The 22,796-nt window shown below is 33.6% G+C and overlaps 1 protein-coding gene across 1 annotated transcript in view; it reads right to left on the reverse strand.

Moving 5' to 3' along the window:
- Positions 1-474: 474 nt before the first annotated feature.
- The window catches only part of Dach1 (dachshund family transcription factor 1), a 344,402-nt gene continuing 322,080 nt past the window's right edge, over positions 475-22,796 (reverse strand). Inside the window, 4 exon segments of the mRNA XM_035453117.1 lie at positions 475-587; positions 1,035-1,178; positions 4,490-4,637; positions 12,115-12,266. Coding sequence (XP_035309008.1) covers positions 475-587; positions 1,035-1,178; positions 4,490-4,637; positions 12,115-12,266 — 557 coding nt within the window.

A 22,796-nucleotide genomic window follows, 5' to 3' on the forward strand; every position in this document is an offset into this window, starting at 1 on the left:
ATTCAGCAAATCTTCATTACTAAAAAGAATAATTGTATATATAATGTGGAAATCTACATAAGACCTAAATAATCTTTCTTATCCTAAACATTCAGAGTCTATTTTGTATGTATCCTTCAGCAATAGTCACCAAAATGAGTAGACATGTTTAAATTGAAAAACTATTTGTATAATATATGACTTTATGTAGAATGGAGATTATAAACCCTGCCAGAATTAGATTGTGCTCCAAACGTTCAATAAAACACATTTACTGTGTCTGAGATTAAATCATACATTGTTTAAAATTAATTATTCTTTTTAATTGCATTATATAAACAGAAATGACCTGTTAATTTAAAGAAAATCTATCAGCACAAAATGAATTCACTCATATAAACAAGCAAGATGAACTTGACCTTGTTTGAACTTGTTTTGATGTGGCCCAGATGGTAGGCTACATGCTTGAATAGCAGCCTAAAGCTGAGGAAAAACTCATATAGCAAGATCTAGATTTATAGCCTTCTGCAAATTCCTACCTTGTATTGTCCTTTCTGCATCTGTTCTTCCGCCACTGCGGTCAGCTTCTATCTCTGGGGTCAGGGAGTCTGAAAGCACAGAGATGTAAGAATGACATATATTTCATTTGATTCCTGTTGTCATTTCAAAAGAAGAGCTACCTGTTAGTTTGATGTAGAATTAAAACCAGATAAATCTTTGTCGCCTTTGACAAAACTGTGACCATCAGAAATTTCAGAAGGTGTTAATAGATAACTAAAGTAATATTGTTCATGATACAGGTTGGAGTAGGAGTCCTTCAATTAAACCTTTATCATTTTTTCTGTAGAAATGGATTTTGTTAGGCAGAATAGCAACGCCAGGTCCCAGATCCTGATATTAAAAGGCAAAATGGTCGAAGCACCTAGGAGATAAAGCATTTGCTGAATGATTCATGAAGCCTAGACACATACAAACCCACAAGCACATGTCCACATTGTCCCTCTGCTATTACAAATCAAAGTTGCTTGTGTGAAAAACAGCATGCCTGCTCTTACCATTTAAGACCCTGAGACTATCTGCTGAAGCCGCCTGCTTCAGGGTCTGCTCTGCTTGCTCCCGGCGTTTGGTCTCAAATTCCAGTGCTTCCTGCAGTTTTCTCTTCGCCTTCTTTTCCTTCTTTAGCCTCTTTTGGACGATGGCTAGAAAAGAGATCTGCAGATTACTTTACAGAATATTTGTAATGATGCTGCTTGACAGTCGATCGTCCTTCTTACTATACTGATTTACACATAATGAAAGTCGTCAAATCCTAACTTCACCTAAAATAATGCACAAGAAAATGTTCATACAAGTCAATTCTTTATTTTAGCTCAAATGATTACAAGAATGACTTTAATTGCCCTGTGGAGAGATATTTAATGGGATTCTGACTGTGGTAAACATTTGTATTCATTGATAAAAGAAGCTTGATTAAATGAAATTTGTGGTTCAGTCCCTGCCCTTGAATCAGATCATTGCAGAGCACACTGAACAGTGTATGCTTTTGCATGTATTTCTCCGGATGCAGTGACTCCACAAAAAAAGAAAGAAAAGAAACAAAAAGAAACATACTAACAAGATTTTTCAACACTATTCTTCAGATTTTAGAAAATATGGACTGTTACTTTTATTTGAGAAACAACATACTTCTGTTATTGATATAAAGAATTAGTAATTTCTTTTGATGATGATATTATATTTTTGAGGATGATTCTTTCCTAACAAAGATGTAACACTATAACATATTTCAAGAAAACATATTGTAGTTTCATTTTGTTGGAATTACAGTGAAATATAAAACCTCACTTGAAGTTACAATATGATACTGATAACCATATATTTTGTATAAAAGGTAGACAGTGTCACAGAACTTAGTTATAATATATTCCGGCCTATTACATGATAGCAATAGTGGTATTCAATGTTAATCAACACATAATAATAGCATACACAATAAAAAATGCTCATTAATAGAATGAAACTGCTTTTACCCTGTCTACACATGAATAAGATGAAAAGCAATTAGCATTGTGTTGAAAATGTAAGTTTTTAAAAATGATCTTTCTAGATAATTAATAAGTACTTTGGATAATTAATAATCACATGTTTTATAACACCATTATTATAAAAATCCATTTGTAGTATAAGGAGCAACTGGTCTAAGTTTCTTGCTACCCATTAAAGAACAATGCTTTTGCTTAATTTCCATATTTAATCAAAATATAAACTTAGAAAAATGTTCTAGTAAGTATTACATTTAAGTTTCTAATCCTCACATGTCCCTTGTATCATCACTAGTTCCACTTAGGTGACAGCCCATTAACTGGTTGAGTTTATTTATTCATTTACTTATCTTGGTTTTTGTTTGTTTTGTGTTTTTGTGAGACAGGGTTTCTCTGTGTAGCATTGGAGCCTGTCCTGGAACTCACTTCACAGACCAGGCTGGTCTCGAACTCACAGAGATCCACCTGCCTCTGCACCTGAGTGTTGGGATTAAAGGTGTGCACCACCACCACCTGACAACTACATTCTTATGTGAGAGATTATTGACACTTATTTCAAATTAATGTTAATTTTCTTGATTTAGGAGTAAAGTGATTTGATTATATTCTAACATGGTTTTATATTTTTCTTTCCAAATATTATTTAATATTTATCTATGAAAATATATGGTAGTTTTAAAATATGTTTATAAATTGCGCCTGACCATAATATTAATACCTGGATACAGAGCACGCAGCCTTGCCCACTCAATTTCCTCCTATATGATTGCAGGAATTCATAATGAACCCGTTGTCTGCAGGTCAATATACTTCTAGAGTAGATGCTTCTTAGTAGATACGTATGGATAATTATTACTTTGAACTTCCTGTTGGAAGTTAGTTCAGTGGGAGGTTAAGGGTGAGATGTGCTGATGTTTTGCTCTCTAGTGGTTAAAGGAATGAAACCGAAGGGAAACCTAGTAATTACACTCACAAGACTCCACAGGTGATTACAGAAATCCTAAGATCTTTGTTTTTATATGAATCTTCTTTTTTGGGGGGGATCACAATATATAATTAATTAATGTTTGAAAAGTATACTGAAGTCAACCCATAAATTTGCATAAAATCTCAACATTGGGATGAAAAGAATGTAAGGCATGGAAATCTGATAAAACAGAGGATAGTATCACTGAGTCATTATTGTCTTGTTCCCTAACTGAACTACTTTGAAAAACTCCTGTTGGAAGAAGAAATATTATGTAGTATGTTATTAAATATGTGTCTCATTTCACATATATATTTTGTAATATTAATATATTTCCTAGATAAATTTTAAAAATAAAAAATCCCCGTGCTACCATTATGAAGAGATTGTATATGAGTCTTCTTAGACCAGAACAAAATAGAAACATGGCGATTTCATAAAAGGTGGTTCCACACATTCAACTCATTCTCCAGCTTCCTTACTCATTTCAAGAACACCTGTCATCATGTTTACCATGTTTGAATTATTTTAGGTCTGTACCTATGCAAATTCATGTAAAACCGTGCTATATGCTGTGTGACAGTGTCTCAAATAAAACTGAATCCAGAAATTCACTAGATACTGATTCATAATTTCTAATGAAACAATCTGTAAAAATCCTAAAACAGAGGCAATCATCTTTAAATGAACACATCAAACATGAATACAGGGAAGCTGAAGAATTTATATGGGATACTTATAAAATTAAAGAAATGGAATTCCTCCCCTTTTTTACAGTTCTTGTGGAATCTTGTAGCTGAAGCAAAGGAGATATTGGTTGATGTCTTCAAATTCATGCACAAAATAAATATACAAATATGAGTGACCTTCAAAATCATCTATCGATGACCAGTATAATATTTTAAAAGAAGCAATTTGCAGATCAATAATACCATTATTTTGATCCAATAAGAATTCATTTTGGTAAGTACTTTATGGACTTGACCTTGTTGAAGGAACATGAAGCATTCAGAAGGAAAATTATACAAACACTTAACTTCGGTTATTTGCTCAGATATTCATCAAGCTTCCATTTCAGTTGATAAATATCTTACCAAACCTGCTTTGCTTGAATAATGAGTCTTTTCTATTTTAGCATTATAACTTTAACTCCTGAGGTTTTCAAAGGGCAATTGTGAGTGAACACGACATTCTTCATCATGGCTATCATCTAATCAGAGCTCATTCTTATCTTAAAGAATATGAATTCATTAAATTCTATAAGCAATGAAAATTATATGGCCAATGCTATGACAGATCTATCTAATCCCTAGAGGTAGAAAAGAGAAGAGAATGTTCACATTAAACATTCAGAAATACAATAAACTCATGATCCAAGTGCCATTCTAAGTTCAGTTACAGGCAAGGTAGCAAAAATTAAAGTAAATCACCAATGGAGAACAATATTATTTTGTTGCCCATTTCACTTAAATATTAGACTACTGTGGAGTTTCACAGATACCTCTGTTCTTTTGTTCCATAGCCAGCTGCTTCTCGAGTGTTTCTCTTAGTTCTCTTTCCCTTAAAAAATCCATCTTCAGCTCTGTTTTTTCCAGTTGGACTTGTTTTTCTTGAGCTCTGGCATTATCTATGGCAACCTTCAAAAGGCCCTGTACAAAGAAGGCATTCAGCATGAACATACTTTGGTACAAAACTCATTTTGTTCATTACTTCGATGTATTTTCAATGAGAAGAGCCCACTTATCAAATTCTTTAATTCTTGTGAATTCATCCAGGACTCAGAAATGATACAACTAAAGCACAAAACTTCTACATCTGGTCAAACTATGTACGATCCATTGCTTCTAATTAGACTATTTAGATAAAAATTTTCATGATAGTCATACAAAAGAATCCTATGAAATACAAATGGACAAAAGCAGTTCTACGTGGAACTGTCCAACATGGTCTATATGATACTGGTAAGTTGTCACTGTCTTCCAGCTCACTCATCCATCCTCTTGCAAGGTTACTCTCTCTACACCTGTCTTCTGTGTGTTCCTTAATTCAACTATCTATGTGTGCTGAAGGAAGTTTGATCTTCCCATCTCCATCTTTGCATGTCTCCCCACCTCAGTTGACTTCATATTTGTCCAAAGCCACCATTCAGGAGAGTATTTCTCTAATCACCCAATCAGAAATATCCCTTCAAGTAGATACTGTTAGCCTTCCTTAAGCCTCATCATTGCTTTCATTATTAAGCAGTATTATTAGATATTATCACATTCACTAGCTTTTAGCACCCCTCTTCCACTGTAAAGCAAGTTTTTAGACAAAGTAAGGGATAGTTGTTATTTAGCATTCTGTCTCCAAATACAGAACCATGCCTGGCATTTTAAAACAGTAAAATATTGACAAATTAAGATTATCACTATGGTATATTTTTGAGATATATAGCTTATTTAAAGCATCTAGAAGAACATATTAGCACTCAATTTTCTTTATGATGTCCTTCAAAAGACTGTAATAATCTGTAAATAATACTTAAGAAACCATTTCACAGGCTAGGAACTTAAAGAGGCTTGAGAGAAAACAAAACTTGCTTATCCTTATAGATGATTGTAGGAATATGTGTCATCTATTCATGTATAGTTTTCATGAATTTAAAAGTTCCTTCAGATTTTAAAAATGAAATATGAGTGCATAGTGTGCATACAAAAAATGTCCCATGTGCTTTGACAGATATTTATGATCAAATTTATCAGTAAATATTGAAGTTAAAAATTCTACTAGCATGAATTTAGCCCCACACAAATGTGATATTTGAAGTGTAAAGTATTTTGTCATAGTCTGTTAATGTGCCAATCTGAAATTTGCCATTGGAATTATATAGGAATTCAATGCCATTGCTAGAAGATATCATGGATGAGAGCCTTGTAAAGAGTCAGTGCATGTACTTGGAATCAGAAATTCCAACTCCAGCTTGATTTGAAGTACAATCAAGAGGTAGTCTGTCTGTGCATAAGAGGGTAACTTCTAACACTGTCATAGGACATTTTAATTATATATAAAAATTATTTTCTGTGTTTATGTCTGACCCAGAATTTCCTGCCACATTTCTGTGAAAGAAAACAAGTAAAAGTAGGATTTCTGTGTGGCAGCTCTCTCGTCCCCACTCCTTTATTGTTTAGACATAAACACAGCTTCTAAGGAAACTGCCATCTTAACTGAATTCAGCAACATTCCTCTATATGTTTCTTCTACATCAGGAACAAACAATTAGTAACAAATGAAAGAGATCATTACATGAAGTGCCCTTTCAGATCACCCCAATTAAAACTTTAGTTTAGCTGTATTTTAATTCTAAGATACCAAATTCTAATTTTCTGCTCTGACTGCTCTTGTTGACTTATCTTTGAAAGATGTACTCTCTGTGCAATGCCTAGAGATTATTTAGCAAGATGCCAATGTTGGCACCACTTAATGTGTTGATTGGTTGTTTTATTAGTGGCTGTTTAAAATAAATTACTATTAAACTATTATTGTCCTTGGGTGACAAAACATAATATTTTGGAGTTCTTAAATATAGAGTAATCATTATGAATAAACATGTTGAATAATGTTAAGATCTAACTCCAAACTGTCATTTTGTTATTACCATCAGTTTGCAAAAGATGAAATTGCTGGAAGAATTTACATTTACTCTCTCCTTTTGTTACAGTTATTGGTAATGTTGCTAATGATGTTATATTACATACTCTGCTGATTAAGTCTGGAAAATATTAGCTTTTAAGATCCTATGCCTCTGGAAACTATGTATAATCTATATAAAATTAAACTTAAAATTTAGACTTTAAATAAATGGACATCAGTACAATGGCAAGTCTGTGCAATAATAAATAAAATAAACACATGATGACCATTCAAATTTACTACAGCAAGAGGCAGGAAAAAGGGCAACAGCTACAAAAGTTCACAGCTTCTGCAAGTCAGTAAGACAACTTTTAACTATCAGTCACAATATTCTCATATTTGTGTAACTTCTGTTAATGATCCAGGTATGTGGTACGCAAAAGATCACAGTAACTGTGTGGTATCATTTGGAAGGGCCATATCTGCACAGTGTGATGACAACATTTCGTATTGTAGTTAAGAGGCAAAGATTTCAGTTATGATAGTTTTTCCTGGAGGTGGATTTAAGTTCTCATAACACTGAAGTTGGGTAGTGGCTCTAAAGAAATACAGTTGATGTCTATTCTGAACACAGCAACATTAAAAGACAAAGGCTTTTTATGCACAGATTTGTCTTCAATATACGCAAAAATTCTTAACAGCTAAAATAATTTTTATGTTTTAGAGTGTAGACCTCCTCATAAATTTGCAGAGACAGACGTTTCTACATGAGTGTAGCAGTCTAGCAGGGTTTCAAAATATTGAAACTTAAAAGAAAGCTCCAGAAGGCTCAGGCATCAGAGGCTTACCCAAGACTTTAGCCTAGGTCAGACCTTCAGCTACTTAATTACAAAAATAAAATCCCTATTTGGTAATTTTCTCTTTGAAGAATAAGAAGGAATTGTCTCCCTTGAAATCCAGACTTTTATAGACAAAAAGAAAAAAAGAAACGTTGGTATCGAGTGATGAACTATGACAGAAGTATTTTTAAAATTGTACTCAGTAATTACAGAGTTCCCAAAACTGATGAATGACATACTTTCTGTGAAACATCTTTCTGTGTATCAGCCAACTTTATAAGTTGTGTGTGCTGATAACAAGTCATCCAGGACTCTGAAGTCACTAGTTACGGTATCTGCCTCAATAGTCTTAGATGCAAAGCCAACATATGGCGAGGTTCTAAGGATTCACTATAAAATGACTAGAACTGGGTCTGATGAAACAGCATAGTGGGTATGGGCACTGTCAATCAAGCCGGATATATTGAGTTCAATTTCCATAACCCACATTTTGGAAGTTTGTTTCCTAAGTACTATCAATTGTACTATTATTGCTACCAGAAATAATATTTAGCAAATAGCAGATATATTCCAGGATTTGAAACTAAAATTACTGTTAACATCACAGTTAACTGTGTTTAGAATCCTAGGTATATTTTAGTATTATTCATATTAGTGTTTTACAAACTTATGTAGGAACAAAAGGAAAAAAAGGCCCTGAACGTTGTAAGTATGCAGAACTCTCTACTCCTGAAACAACGCTACTTTCTTAATCTCACTTTGCACACAAACCACAATGAACCTGCCTTCTCTCACATAACTTATTGTAAGCATCGTTGATGATAGTTTCAAGCATGATTAACCTTTCTTTTTCTTTTATGATAAGTGAGTCTGACCATCCATATGCTTCATGTGCTTGTGTAGCTTCTTGTTTAAAATTTGCTTTCCTGCTTTTACATCCATCATAACCAAAACTTCTCCTCTCTCCCTTCTTTTTAGCACCACATACCCTATCCACTCCTCCTTCACAGCCTCTCTTCAGATATAGGCAGTCATCTGTTTACTTTGTGTAGCCCTGGATGTCCTGGAACTCACTGTATAGACCAGGATGGCCTTGATCCCAGAGATCTGCCTGTGAGTTTACTGTCATCATCCTTTTATATGTTTCAACTTCTACTTATTAACTTACCCTTACTCTACCACTCATAAGCCCCAAATGCCCCTATCCACAGAGTTGTCTCATTGAACTCATTTCTATTCATTTTACAGTGAATTTGCTCTTTCACAATATTTATCTGGCTTTAGGGTACAAATATGCAAACAAGTAATGATGCTGTCAGTTCTAAGAGGGGGGCTATGGTGAAATACTTCTGAGTTCTAAGAACAACAACAACAAAAAAGGAATGAAATTTCATCACCCACTAAAAATCAATTACTGTTATTTATTCTGGCTATTATCATTACCACTTTTAATTTATAGAATACTCATGTGTCATGAAGGGAACTCACTAACTCCTCAAGGTATGACATCCTCAAAGCATTAATAAAACTATTTTTAAACTAGTGTTTTAATTTTTAGACAAAAATATGGTATTTTCCAAAGCTTTTATGATAGTAATTATGAAAATCAATTTTGAAAATGGTATTATAGAGAAGACATCTGTAGTATTCACCACAAGCCTAATTACTAAAAATTATCAATACTATATTGTGAAATTATTTGCATTTAAAACAATAATCTTTTAAAAATATTTTGAAAGATTTGGGGAAATTAGTCCTAATAGTAACAAATTATTTTCAAGGTAACTATAGAAATTTAAACTGACTGCATGAGTATGCAATAGTTTAACACAAAAGCAGGTAACCCAATTATACATACTGGAAATTGCAGATGAAATTGAGGTAGACAGATTGTAATGACCCAAATTAAAATTTAGACAGAAAACACATTCAGATTCTATGCCTAATAAGCCTGAATCATGATTGTTTAAGCATTCTTTGTGATTCCTTAGATAAAGCCATAACTAAATAAATGTAGAAATAATAAGATTTAGCATCTACAGTGTTTTACAAACTAATGTGAAGTCATCAAAAATGCAGTTTGTATATGATTATCAGTATGTGTTTACATATGTGTATCTCTAACTTAGTGATTTTTTTAATCTTAGCTTTATTTTTTTATATACATAGTATTCATGCTTATGTCCCTAAGGATATACTAAATATTCATAGGTATTATAACACTTGTGTCTACAAATACATGCATATGTATAAGATTCATGTAAACAAGTATAATATGTAATGAAGAATATTTTTATGATATAGGTATTTTAGGCCCAGATCCCAATCAATAAACCTAAAATTCAATAACTTAACTGGTTTTGCTTATGAGCCTACTGTTAATTCTTCTAAGACATGCCCTCGATGCATATGTTTGAGAAAGAGACCAGATATAGAATATGTTAAATAAACATTTAATTTTCTAAAATATGGACTTTTATTTTCTATTTCTTTTTGAAAAAATACTTAATGTGAAATCATGGAAATATCATGCCTAGTCTAAGCATAGAATGGATGAATGAATTCTCCCCAATTGTCAGTATTTAAGTTGTGAATGTCAACACAGTTCTCAGGTCTGTTGTGAAACCATTCCTCTGATGAGTGAACTGATTTTCAGTAAAAAAGAAATCTAGAATATTTTAATGTGGAAATTTAAATCAAATTATCATTAATGTGATTATAGTGTTTTAAGATAGTTTCATATGGAGTTTTGCATAGAAGGTAATGAACTGTTCTCCTATTTTTCTTATTTTTATTAGTTCCTTGAGAATTTTGTATGTATTTTAATCATATCCACTCCCTACCCTCACTCTTCCCAGATCTATCCCTTACCTGCACACCCAACTTTGTCGCTCCTCTGTGTGTGTGTGTGTCTTTCTCTGTTTTTCTGTTTCCCTGTCTGTGTCTCTATGTCTCTGTCTCTCCTTCTCCTTCTCCTTCTCCTTCTCCTTCTCCTCCTCCTCCTCCTCCTCCTCCTCCTCCTCCTCCTCCTTCTTCTTCTTCTTCTCTGTCTCTCTCCCTCTCTGTGTCTCTGTCTCTCCCTCTCTCTCTCTCTCTCTCTCTCTCTCTCTCTCTCTCTCTCTTCTCTCACACACACACAATCCAAGCTGCTTATATACTCTTGGATATGTGTTCTTCATTAGGACATTGTCAACATCACAAGACTGTACCTTTTCTTCCAGCAGCTACTAACTTCATGTAGTTCTCCAATGAGGAATAAGACTATACCCACTTCCCTTTCTATGCTGAGATTTTTGTTTGCCTTGAGCAGGAAAATATTGTCTAGTCGACTGTGAGTTCATATGTGCAATTTCACTACTGTGTCCTGAAAACACTGTTCCCTGACAAGCATCCACTGCCCCTGGTGTTTACCACCCGTAGACACCTTTTCCACAATGGTCCCTCAGAATTGATGGGAAGAGATATGATACAGATATCCCAGTTAGGTCTCAGAATCTGATAGACTCTTAATGTCCATACTCGAACTAGTTTTGCTATTCCTATACATTTCAGAAAGCATTTTTCTTAACAAGAGAGAAATTCACTATGACCTGTACCTTGTAATATGGGTAAAATTTTGGGGAAAATCTCTTATGTTTACTTTTGGATATAATCAGTAATTTTGCCATGATTGAAATGAGGCTGGACTGATGACTGATTTCAATTACTAAAAAATAAAACCTTAATGTTGAATACGGTTCGAGCAATTCTAATTACATTTGTATTAAAAATGTCATATTAATAGATGAGAAGATACATTACATTAAAGGCCCTCTGTTATATCCTTGGAGAGGTAAATAAAATTAATTACATTTCTATTGGGGCAAAGTTTAACATGGTAGGAAATGTGTTTAGAAAAATATAACTGAGGATGGAGTGCTGGGCTAACAGCATCTTTATCTTGTGTCTCCTTCTAGCTCCTTCTGAGATAAAGAAGTAGAGGGAGAAGTTCCATCTGGGACCCACATGATTCCTTTATGCGTGGCTAGAAAACTATGCTTTCTTGTATCCCAAACACTTTTATTGTCTTGGCTCCCTAAACAATGTTATTCTTAACTAAGTATTTTTGATTCATAATATACTGTACATAAAATATACATCCTGAGGGCCACATAGGAAATCCGTGGAAAATTTTCTATGGCTTTTTGAAGTCTATTCTTTGAAGTGTCCCTACTAGCTACAAGAAATTTATGAAAGAAGAGATTCTCTTGGATTCCTCTTTATTAGGCATATTTAAAATGACTAAACATATCGTTTCCTCACTGGGAGGACAAAAGTTTAAAAATATCTAAATATTTATTAGAACTTGTATGCTGTCATTGTTAAACCAGACAAATTTACACACTTAAATTGGTCCCATTATTTGGCAATAAAGAGAACATTGAGGGGGAAATGCTTTTGATAAATGCTCACATCATGTTGGTTTATTTTTATTATGGTGCAATATAAATTATCTGTTGAGTATTTCTACAACAATTTGGTGAGTGTGGAAAAGTTATCATTTAATTTTCTGGAGACATGTTTAGCACTGTGGATCAGCCAATATCATGAGATAAATATTTGAAATAGGTTGTATTTTAGAAAAACAATTTTGTGTGTGTTCCATATGTTCCTTTCCTACAGAAAAGAGAAGTACCTGTATGTTAGTGAGAAGGGTCTCTATGGAAGATAAGCCATCAGGAAACAGGAAGGGAGACGGGAAGCCTGGAGGTAGTGGTTGTCCATGCCCAGTTAGAGAAAGTTTGTCGATGCTGTCTCTTGCTGTTGGTGTAGAAAGCGGGGTCTCATCTGTATGTGATTGAAACAAAAATATAGAACAAGTTACGCTTGTCTGTTTTTATTAGACCTCAGTAATGGCTTCCCTAGTGGTTTCCAGAACATTTATTGCAAATTGGTTCCTGCTATCAGGAGAAAATGCTTTCTGCTGAATTTTCTTTAATGAAAAAGCTGTGGAGATACAACAAGATAACATTAATGAGTAACTTTATAAGCCTTTTAAATGCAGTCTCTAATGAGACTGAGTTTACAGTGCCATAGAATCTTTTTAAAACAAATATTATCTCATATATACTTGTGATAATATATTCAAGCTGACTTTATGAGCACCTTCCCAATTATCTCATTTTAGTTTGTTCTGTTTGGATTGACAATAGAGTATTTCTAAAGCTTTATATAAGAGAAATGTACTCTATGTCAGGGTGTTTCTTTCCCAATTAACCCTTCCTTTACTTTGATGGTTTGTTCAAATGTAGTCTTAATATGCTTAACGAAGAACCGACAAGTGAAACCGCTTTTTTCTTTTCCTTCTTTCTTTTTATTAACAACTAAAGGGGAAGACTAGAATCCAAAAACATTGTTTCTAAGTTACAATTAAAATAATCACTCTCATTACCTAAAAAAAATCTAATTTTAAGTAATTAAACATTTAAAGCTTTCACACATAAAAAGAAGCTTTAAAAAATAATAAAAATGCAACTTCCATCACAGCATTATGGAAATCATATTAACCCTTTTAGGTAATTTTATTTATTTCATTGATTCTACATTTTCAACAGTTAAGCCACTTAAAGTAACATCCAAACAAAAGTACACTTTCCTTTCATTGTAAAAAAAAAATTCTTCGTATTCATTCCTATTTAAACATTCTATGTACTTTCCAATGAAATACAAACATTTAATAACAGATAAAAAATGTAGCTTAGGCTCGTAATCTTTATTCTGTAAATATTTTCATATCTCACCTCAGTAAAATTCATCAGCACCATGTATTTGATTACTTCTTATAGTATTTCTAAATTCTACAAGTTGCTAAAATTTTCAGCCTACTTGATTTTTGCTCACAATTTGATTCCACTATTTTTTTTATTTTACAGTGTTGTTTTCACTAATGTCAGAACATGCTAAATCATATCCCTTATCCTTCCACATTCTTTAGTCAAGAAACAAAATGGGAAGACAAAGTGGGGAGAGATATAAGGCACACAAGATACCTTATTCACTACTCTCTTGTCACCCTCACTCACTCTTATGCAATTTTTCCTTCCACTGCCTCTGTTAAAACAAAGTCACATCATCTCAAGCAATATGTACTAGAAGAAGAAACAGTAAGCAACTCACTCAGCCTGGACTCATAATGCTATATTTTGTCACAGCTTTCATGTGGGGTAGAGAAAGGCTTCGGGCTTGGGTAGAGATGCAGCATGGCTAATATGTGCAAGGAAATTTTGGATACCATATACCAAGCTGTCATAAATTACTTCTAGAGACCAAGGCTGCTAGTGTTTTCTCATAATAGCTTTGAAAAGGCACTTGTTAAACATCTATGTGCATGTGTCATTGTTTAAGAAAGGAGAGCAATATTTTTTGATCTGTTTCACCTTAGCTGTCACATGGTAAAGAAAATGTGCCTTAATAGATCATGGAGATAATAATTGCTTGTCTTTTGAAGAAAGGAATAGAGCCTGATGACCGTCTGAGGAAGCATTCACCTTAACATCTATTACTTCATAATTTTGGAAGACTATGCGAAAATATGAGAACCAAATGCATTTGAACACACATTTGATCATATCTTCTATCACTAAATAATTATTTGCTTTAACTTCAGTGCATTTATGGTTGACTATGCTTGACAGTTGAGATTAAATCAGCATCATGCCTATATTCATGCACTGTTAATTATTGAAACAATGCACAAGATAATAGAGGTGGGAAGAAAAGTTCCAGGGTAAAAGCATTATGAAACTGGTACAGACTGGAGTGACCAATTCCAGGTGATAAATATCTCATTTTTAGAGTTGGTAAATCACTTTACCTCCTATTGTTATTTCATTGCTCATTGCTCCATTGCTCATCCCAGTCAACGATTAACACTCTTCTGTGTATAAGTGCAAGCATGTGGGTGCATACATATTGTTTCTCTGATTGCATCTAGTATCTTAAATTACTATAGTCAATCATTTCTTATAAATTTTGGGCAGAACAACTTAAAAGAAAAGGAACTTTTTAAGAAAATGTTAAATACACCCCACTTTTTTTTTAAGAAAAAAAAAGGCTCAAAGATCAAATAAACCAAAAAGACACATTTTGGCCTCAATGTGCTAATATCTCAGAAGACACTGTCAGCTCACAACAATCTATATCATAAAAGTCTAATGTATTTTCTCAGGCATGGGTTGTAAAGTAAGGCTTAATCCCTATCCCCTTTTAAATAAAGTGACCTTGATATCTGAAATATTTGTGGAAGGTTAAAGCAAAAGTTTGAGGCCAGAGACTGGGAACCACACAATCTCCACTGACTTCAAAGTGTGAAGGAAGAGGCAGCACACCTTCATAGATCTGATTTCCACTTGATAAACCAGCAAAGTGGTTTAAAAATTGTGCTTAAAAGACAAATTGTCTGGTCAGATTTGGAGATTTTCAGATTGTGCCATTTGACAACAGGTTTTAGTATCTGACTATAATTGATTGAAAATGAACAGAAATTGCAGGAGTTCTGTAAGGAACTCACTTTTGTTCCTATAATGACTCAAATGGTTATCATCAAGGCATACTTATAATGTTATTTTACTTGGAAAAGGGTTTTGTTAGAGCTGTGTCTCACAAACTTAACTTGATGTTATTCCTGTGCAAAATGAGACTGTAGTGTGGTGGCATATGTTCTCATGAGAAAAAAGGCAGAGAAATATTTGTAAAAAAAAAAAAAAAAAAAAAAAAAAAAAAAAAAAAAAGGTGATGTGACCAATATCAGGTACCAGAATATTGCAGGCACAGTTAGGTAATACTGGTACTGAACACATGCTAGATGAAACCAGCATGCTAGTTACCTATTAAGTTGTTATATTTCAATTCTAAAAAGAAGTTATTAACTTTACGCATTAGTCTATTTAAATTTAGTCACAATGAACTGTAGAAATTCCTGAAATAAAATGGAATGGCACAGGCTACACTTTAACAAGTAATTTCATCTTAATACCCAGAAAAAATGACTGATTGAACTCTGAATAATCACACAGTAAATATGCTGACAATTTTGCCATTATTTAATCAAGATAATAGAAACTTAAAGTACAGGTGGAAAAGGAAAACATTTCAATTATACAATAAAAGATGAAAATGTTGTATTATTTTTCAGAGTCACCTGAACTCAGGATTCTACTCACACTTTGTCAGTTTTCACTAAGAGACCATCCGGAAGATTGATGTCTAAAAGACAAGCCTCTTTCCTCTTTAATCTTATCACACATAACAATTTAGCAGGATATCCTAAGGAACAGTGGTGTTTGAAAAAAAATAATGTTCCTCTACTTTTACAATGTTTTCTTTCCTGTTAATAAAATCTAACGCAGTTGTTATTTTCATAACCATTCCCTTTGGGTTTGAATTACACCTTCTTTCCTGTGTGTGTGTGTGTGTGTGTGTGTGTGTGTGTGTGTGTGTGTGTGTGTGTGTTTGTGTGTGTGTGTGTGCTCCCATGTTTCTCTGTAATGTCTTTTTTATTATTACTAAACTACCCCACAAGCTAAAGAAAGGGAGTTTGCATGAAAACTATTTCTATTGTGGAAAAGGGGGTGCTGAAAATATTCTAAAGTATATCATCTTTCCATTTAGAAGTGAATAATATTTTTTATAAAAATAAGAACTCTTCTTGGTTGTCTTAGTAAATATCTATCATAAGCCAAAGTATTCAGTACAAGTGTTACTGGCCTAAAATAGATGAAGGAATAAACTAAAAATTAACATTAGTGCTAAGATAAAGAATTGAAAATTATACCGAGACATGCAATCTGAAAAGGATAGATGAGAAGAGGGTGAAGGCTTCCCCTCGTGCTGGAGTTATAAGAGGTTGTGTGCTGACCAATGGCAGTGCTGTGAAGGAATTGAAGAAATCAAATCAAGATCTTCCTTAAAAGTAGCACACTCTTACCGACAACAACATCTCCCCAGTCCCATACAACATAATTTTTTTTAATAAAAGAGATCTCAATTCTATGTATTTTATAGTAAATTCAGATAAAGAACAAATATTGTTAAACCCAGAATGTGAAATTTTGTTCTGATGCTACCTACTTTTTTTCAAATTTTATAGTGATAAAACTCTCTTATATTATATGAAGGACATTTGGCTAATTTGTAACAAGGATTAACTTGAATGCAAAGGATTGCACTTTAATCCAACTAGATTACATATGCAAAATGCTTTGTAGAACTCAAAACACTTTAGTGTAAATGTGGAAAAATAAAATCTGTGAATTTTCTTCATTTGCTTGTGGTATCTTCTGTTTATGTAATAAGCCTGTGATAAAAATGCATTATGTGGGCAGGGTTCATTGGCACAGACTGAAAACAGCAGGAAACACCAAGAAACCTTTTGAATATACACTAGGCATTAGAACTTTGTAGTTCAAATTTGGGGAAAATATTAATCTGGAGGGCTGGTGGCAGGAACAGTTGGGGAAGTTCGTCGTTTGTAAATACAAGTCCTGAGTCTGACCCTCAGAACATACATAAAAAGAGAATATGCTAGGAGATACCCATAAGCCTAGTGCTGGGGAGCCAGGGAGAAGCAAACTCTAGGACCCAGTGCCTGGCTAGCCCAGTCTACATAGTGAGTTGTAGGCTAGGGCATTAAATGACCCTGTCTCAAAAATAATCTAGACAATAGCTGAAGAATTAGACCCAAGTTTAACCTGTGATCTCAACATATATTTGCATAGATGTGCACCTAAATACACAGACAAACATATATAAATGCACACATACAAATATAATGTAATGGTAGAATAATATATTAATATGCTTGTAGAGATGATCAAACCATAGTAAAACCTATAACAAGCATACAGTTTTCTCCAATTTAACTAAGAATAGCCTCATGGCACATTTATTCTATGAAACTATTATCTACACAGGTGGTTCTTCACTTTTAGGTAGACTTGTTTTGTTTTAAATGTACTAAAGGTTAGGTATCACTCCTTAGGCAAGGACAATATACACATCATCTCAGCAGGCCTGGAAGACTAACTCTTCTTATCTTCTGTTGATGAAATATGTGTGTCAAGAGAAAGACAGTGAATGGGGTAGAATACACAATGAAGGAGTAAGAAGTCTCCCTTTGGTTTGAAGTCATACTTAACCCAGAATAGTAAAATTAAAATATCTTCTATTTGTTAAATGGCAATTTCACAGATTATGAAATTTAGTACACAGTCTTGTACTAAAGGTAACATGAAGAGATATTTTTTAAAATATTAAATCAAGTTATAATCTCAATAAGGCTATTTGGCAAAAGATTGATCTAAATGGTACTCTAAATAAATGTTTAAGAAAAGATGAGATTATATTGGGGTGTCATGAATTGAGAGAGGATCAAAGAAGAAAATAAAAATCTCCATGTCAGAGCTAAGCAGTGAATGTTGCTGAAGTCTTGCAGTGGGAGGGTGAAAGGTCATATAAGGAAACCATGCAGGGGTAACATCTCGGGGAATTCCGGATCTCTAATAACCTGAAGAAAATGGGATTTTAACTGGAAAGAAGATCTTCTATCATTGTTCTCAGAAAAAAATGGCCTTCTATATAGTCTGCATTTATATTTCTGAGATTTGTGTACAAAGGAAGTAGTAGATCAAGCTATACAATAATAATTTAAAACTTAATATTGATAGGAAAATCACACCAGGATCAAAAACTTATGCTTGCAAGTAGGTACTTGTGCATACAATTTTCATTGCCTCCACAACTAAGAATTTCAAGCATTAAACATACACTGATTTTCCTTGCCAACATGTGGGATTGTTTCTCCTTTGCTTCCTTCATGAAATAGTGAGTTCTGAATGATTATGAAAGAGCTAGCATAGGTTTTTCTGAAAAGGTGCTATTTAAGTGACCTTTCTGTCTTTTCCATGACCCCGTAGGCTTAACCTGACTGCTGATACTGCAAGAGAGTATGGGAAAGCATTTATTGGAGGCTGCACAACAGACATGGTTCTATTTCCTTGGTTAATGTTTTGTATATCTGCACAGTAGGGCCATTAAGAGTTCTAAGAGCACAAGGGAAACAATCATAACATTTGTTTTTAGATGACTGACTCAGGACATGTACACCAGGCTTTATATAGAAACTGTTTTTGTTTTATTAAGGGACTGTTTGCCTGTTAGTGATAACATCATTAAAAATAAATGAAAGGGGGCTGGTAAAATGCTTCCCCAAAGCAGAAACCTAATTAAAGGTGATGTGTCTGCTACAAGGCTGTTTTTTTTTTCTTCAGGATGCAGAAATAGAACAAGGTTACTTCTTTCTCATTTTATTCGGCCCAAAGAAGACCTCACAGTAAAACATCACATCTGATCTAATTTTCTATTTCTGTGTACTTTAATAATCTTCTTTACAGTCTGTGCATGCCCATGGAAACTGAACTACTTCTGCTCCTACAGATAACTTCTTCATGTCATACTACATAAGGAGCAAATCAAATGATTCCATGCTAACTGAAACTGGCTTGCCTTTGCAAACAGGTTGTAGGGGCTGTGGTAGGCACAGTAGTTGCAGTTTGACTAAAGTACATATAAACCATTCTCTAGCCTTAAAAGACCACTTGTGCACGCCTGAATTAATGATCAAAACATTTTATAAATCATACTTTATAATTCCAGAGGGTAAAAAAATAACATGCTCGCTTTCATTTTTTTAAGGTGGAGCCACTCTAATTTGGTGCATGGTGGAAAGCAGGAAACTGCTTTCCCTTGATAACTCTACTTTATTGTGCCGTGACCTTGGCCAATTCACAGAGATTTACATCTGCCAGAAGTGAGTTTCTCAACTGTGTTTTGAGTGTGTTTGATGAGGAGGGAGGAGGGGCTGTGAAATGGGTCTGAGGTTTTTCAAAATTAATATTACCTTTCCAGTAAGCTAAAAACGAAGAGAAAAATCAGGATGGCATGCCAGAGTTGTATACACTGCCATCCTGTTTTCTTCTCATCACCTCTGCTCACTTCTAATTTGTTTATGAGTCTTAAAGTAGAAGGTGACTCCTACCTCTAATTGAATAAAACAGAACACTTCAGAAAAACCACCTGAAATAAAAATGTAACTCTGAGGAGTATTATTTAAACTCTGATTTCCCTATTGGTCTTTGATTGAACTTGTTAGGGAATTATAAAAAAGTTGGAGATGGAAATCTCTGGAATCAGTTCTTTACTCTTTAAATAATGTGTGTCAACTAAGGGATTGTTCCAATTTTTTCCAATTATAGGTTTACAGATACTTATTTAGTTTTCATTAAAGTATAGTTTTACAGATACTTGTTTAGTTTTCATTAGAGGTATGCTGCCAATGAATAGGAAATTCAAAGAAAAAGATGTGAATGACACAAAGAATATGCATAATCATGAAAACGGATTCACATAAATACTATATATAAGTTAGCAATTATTTCAAAACACAGTTCATAAAAAAACAGGATGGCATGCTAGAACTGACAATGATCATGTGTCTGTGAACTGAAGAAATGTGCCCCTATCTTTGAAAATCATACTCAAAATATACAGAGTAAATTAAATAATTAAAATAAAGAATCAAGATCAAATTCATAGTGTTCCTGATTTCCTTCTTTTTTCTGTGGTAAGAAGAGAAACTAGGTGGAAAAATAATAGAATAATATTATCCTTGACATGATTATTGTGAAGGTTGAACAAGATAAAGGTATAGAATAGGCATTAAGTTATTCTAACTTTTAAATTTCTGGTAACAAACTGTTATCAGAAAATGATGCTACTCTATATATTCTACCAAATCATTCTTTTTTCAAAGATTGATATGAAGATTATCATCATACCTAAAAAATGGTCCACATTAAGCACCTCCTATGTCCCAAACAACAGTGCATAACTTGACTCACTAACTCTCATCACAGTAATGAAAGAAGTGCCTCTTTTATAATACTCACCCTACACATAAGTAGGCAGAGATAAAAAGACATTAAGTAACTGGTGAATATAACTTAGTTATGAAGATAGCATAAGACATTTGGGGTCCTGTATTTGAACCCCAAATATCTCTGTTTCAGAACTCAGGTTCTTAAATCTGGAACAAAAAATACAAATTACATACAGCTTGTTAAATTGTTTCAGCTAAGTACATGCAACTATCATATATATATATATATATATATATATATATATATATATATATATATGTGTGTGTATGTGTGTGTGTGTGTGTGTGTGTGTGTGTGTGTGTGTCTGTGTTTGTGTGTGTGCTTGTATTATATACAAGTTTTATATCATAATAAAAAGAAAATGTGAACTCTTTGTTCAGACTTCAGTCTTAAATTACTTCTTAATCTCAGTTAGTGAACACCCTAAACAGGCAAGATTCTTTCAGATTGACATCTTCCACTTATAAACAATCCTTCTTTCTTCAAACAAGTTGATTTCTCCTAGTGGTGATACTTTAGTGTCTCTTGGTGTGGAGTTGTTGGAGTCCAACCATGATAGGCATCTTATGGAAACACTAACAGGAAGTAGCTTATGAAGATAATGTCATCAAACAATTATGCCAAATGCCAACTCTGCCCAACAGGCCTTTATCTTTCTTGGGAGGAATATTTTGCCATGAAGGAATTCCTTTTAAATTGAGGCAGACTTGATATAGGAGGAAAATGTTAATGTTAACAAAAGTCACTTCAGAAAGGAAGGGTCATGTCTTTCCCATTTATCAACAATTATTTTAATTTTCAGTTAAAATCTGGGGATTGTTACAATGTGTCTTCTTTGTTAGCTCTGATTAAATGTTTCCCAAATTTAACATTCTGTGCTCCTTGCTATTTATTTGCCTTATTTTCTCTTCTGGGAAATGCACTTAGGTTTTCAAAATGACACTCTTAGTTTCAAAGGCCATTCCTTCCCTGACTGTCCCCAGGGTGCTCAATCCTAAGGGTTCCCAGAGTTATTGATCAGGACTTTGTCATTATCCCAGTAGGCTCCTAGCAGGCTGTAAGGTAGACATCATTGTCTTGATCTAAGATAATTAATTTACACAAGCCATATTATTAATTTACTAAGTATAATGATGAAATACAAGCCACAGGTAGTTAAAAATAGTCCTTCATTTTTTTTGCTTCCCAATGCAAATTATCTTGAGACAAGAATGTATAAGATGAAGCCTGGTAGATGTACTCTGGCCTCCCTGTTCTGAGACAGTTCCCATTCATAACAAGTATTTACAAGGCTATTTTTCCTGCACTACTTCAGATGATCAAAGATTTGGAAAACATTGTCAAAAAATTCAGTTACATATTTATTTCTTTCAATATGTTTAATACAAAAGTCTATGGACTCTAATTTTCTTAGTCATTGTACTGCTTCAGTGCATGGGCTTGTACTATATTTTATTGATTATTTTTATAAAATATATTACATGTTTTAATTTCCCAAATTATGTCGTGTATTAAGCCCCAGCTAATATATGAATGATGATCATGTTTAAGTGAGAGTGGCTTATACCTTAACTTTCAGAGCCTAACATTATGACATACATGTAGTCTAGCTTCCCTGTTGTGAAACATGTTTGTGTTTTCCATTTTCTTTCAAGAAATGCTTATCTAGCATTTGAAATCATCTGTGACATTTAAAATTCTGAACATTTTAGCAAAAAACACTCCAATTTCTCTTAATATGTGCATAGTTTTCTGGCTACCATGTACAGAACAGAGATAGACTGTGTTTATCTGTCTGAAAGCCCTGCTGGTTTTCTTGGATAACTGTTGGCTAATGGTGGCAGAATGTCCATGCAAAGCTTGATAAGCATCCTGTCAGGATGACTATAGAAGCTGTTCCCTGGAAATTGATAGGAGGTTAAATTAAGTAACCTTTACTTTCCTTTTCCCTATTGAGATTTTATGACTTTTTCCTTTAAAACTAACTGCTTTATAACAGTGTCATATAAAAATGCAAAGGAGAGTACTAAGTTTTAGAATTTAGGGAAATATAAAAGTTAAGAGTGTATGTTTATGTCATTGTCAGCATTCTTCCCTGGGTGAGGAGGGGATTCTCAAACAGCACAGCTGCTATTTTGCAACTCTCAGAGCATAACATGATGCAATTCCTTGGACTATATAAAAACTATATATAAGTTTTTTTTTTTAAAAATAACTCCAATTTATAAACATTTATTGTCTACAGCACAGAAAAAAAACACTGTTGTCAAATGTATAAAACTGTACTTCCTACATTTAAATTGGATGTGCTTAAGAAAAATAGATCTGTTCGTTCAGCATATGTCAAAGTAAATGCAGAGATTAGAAATTTTCTTCATTTAGT

The sequence above is a fragment of the Cricetulus griseus genome (genome assembly GCF_003668045.3).
Source record: "Cricetulus griseus strain 17A/GY chromosome 1 unlocalized genomic scaffold, alternate assembly CriGri-PICRH-1.0 chr1_1, whole genome shotgun sequence".
NCBI classification, from domain to species: Eukaryota; Metazoa; Chordata; class Mammalia; order Rodentia; family Cricetidae; genus Cricetulus; species Cricetulus griseus.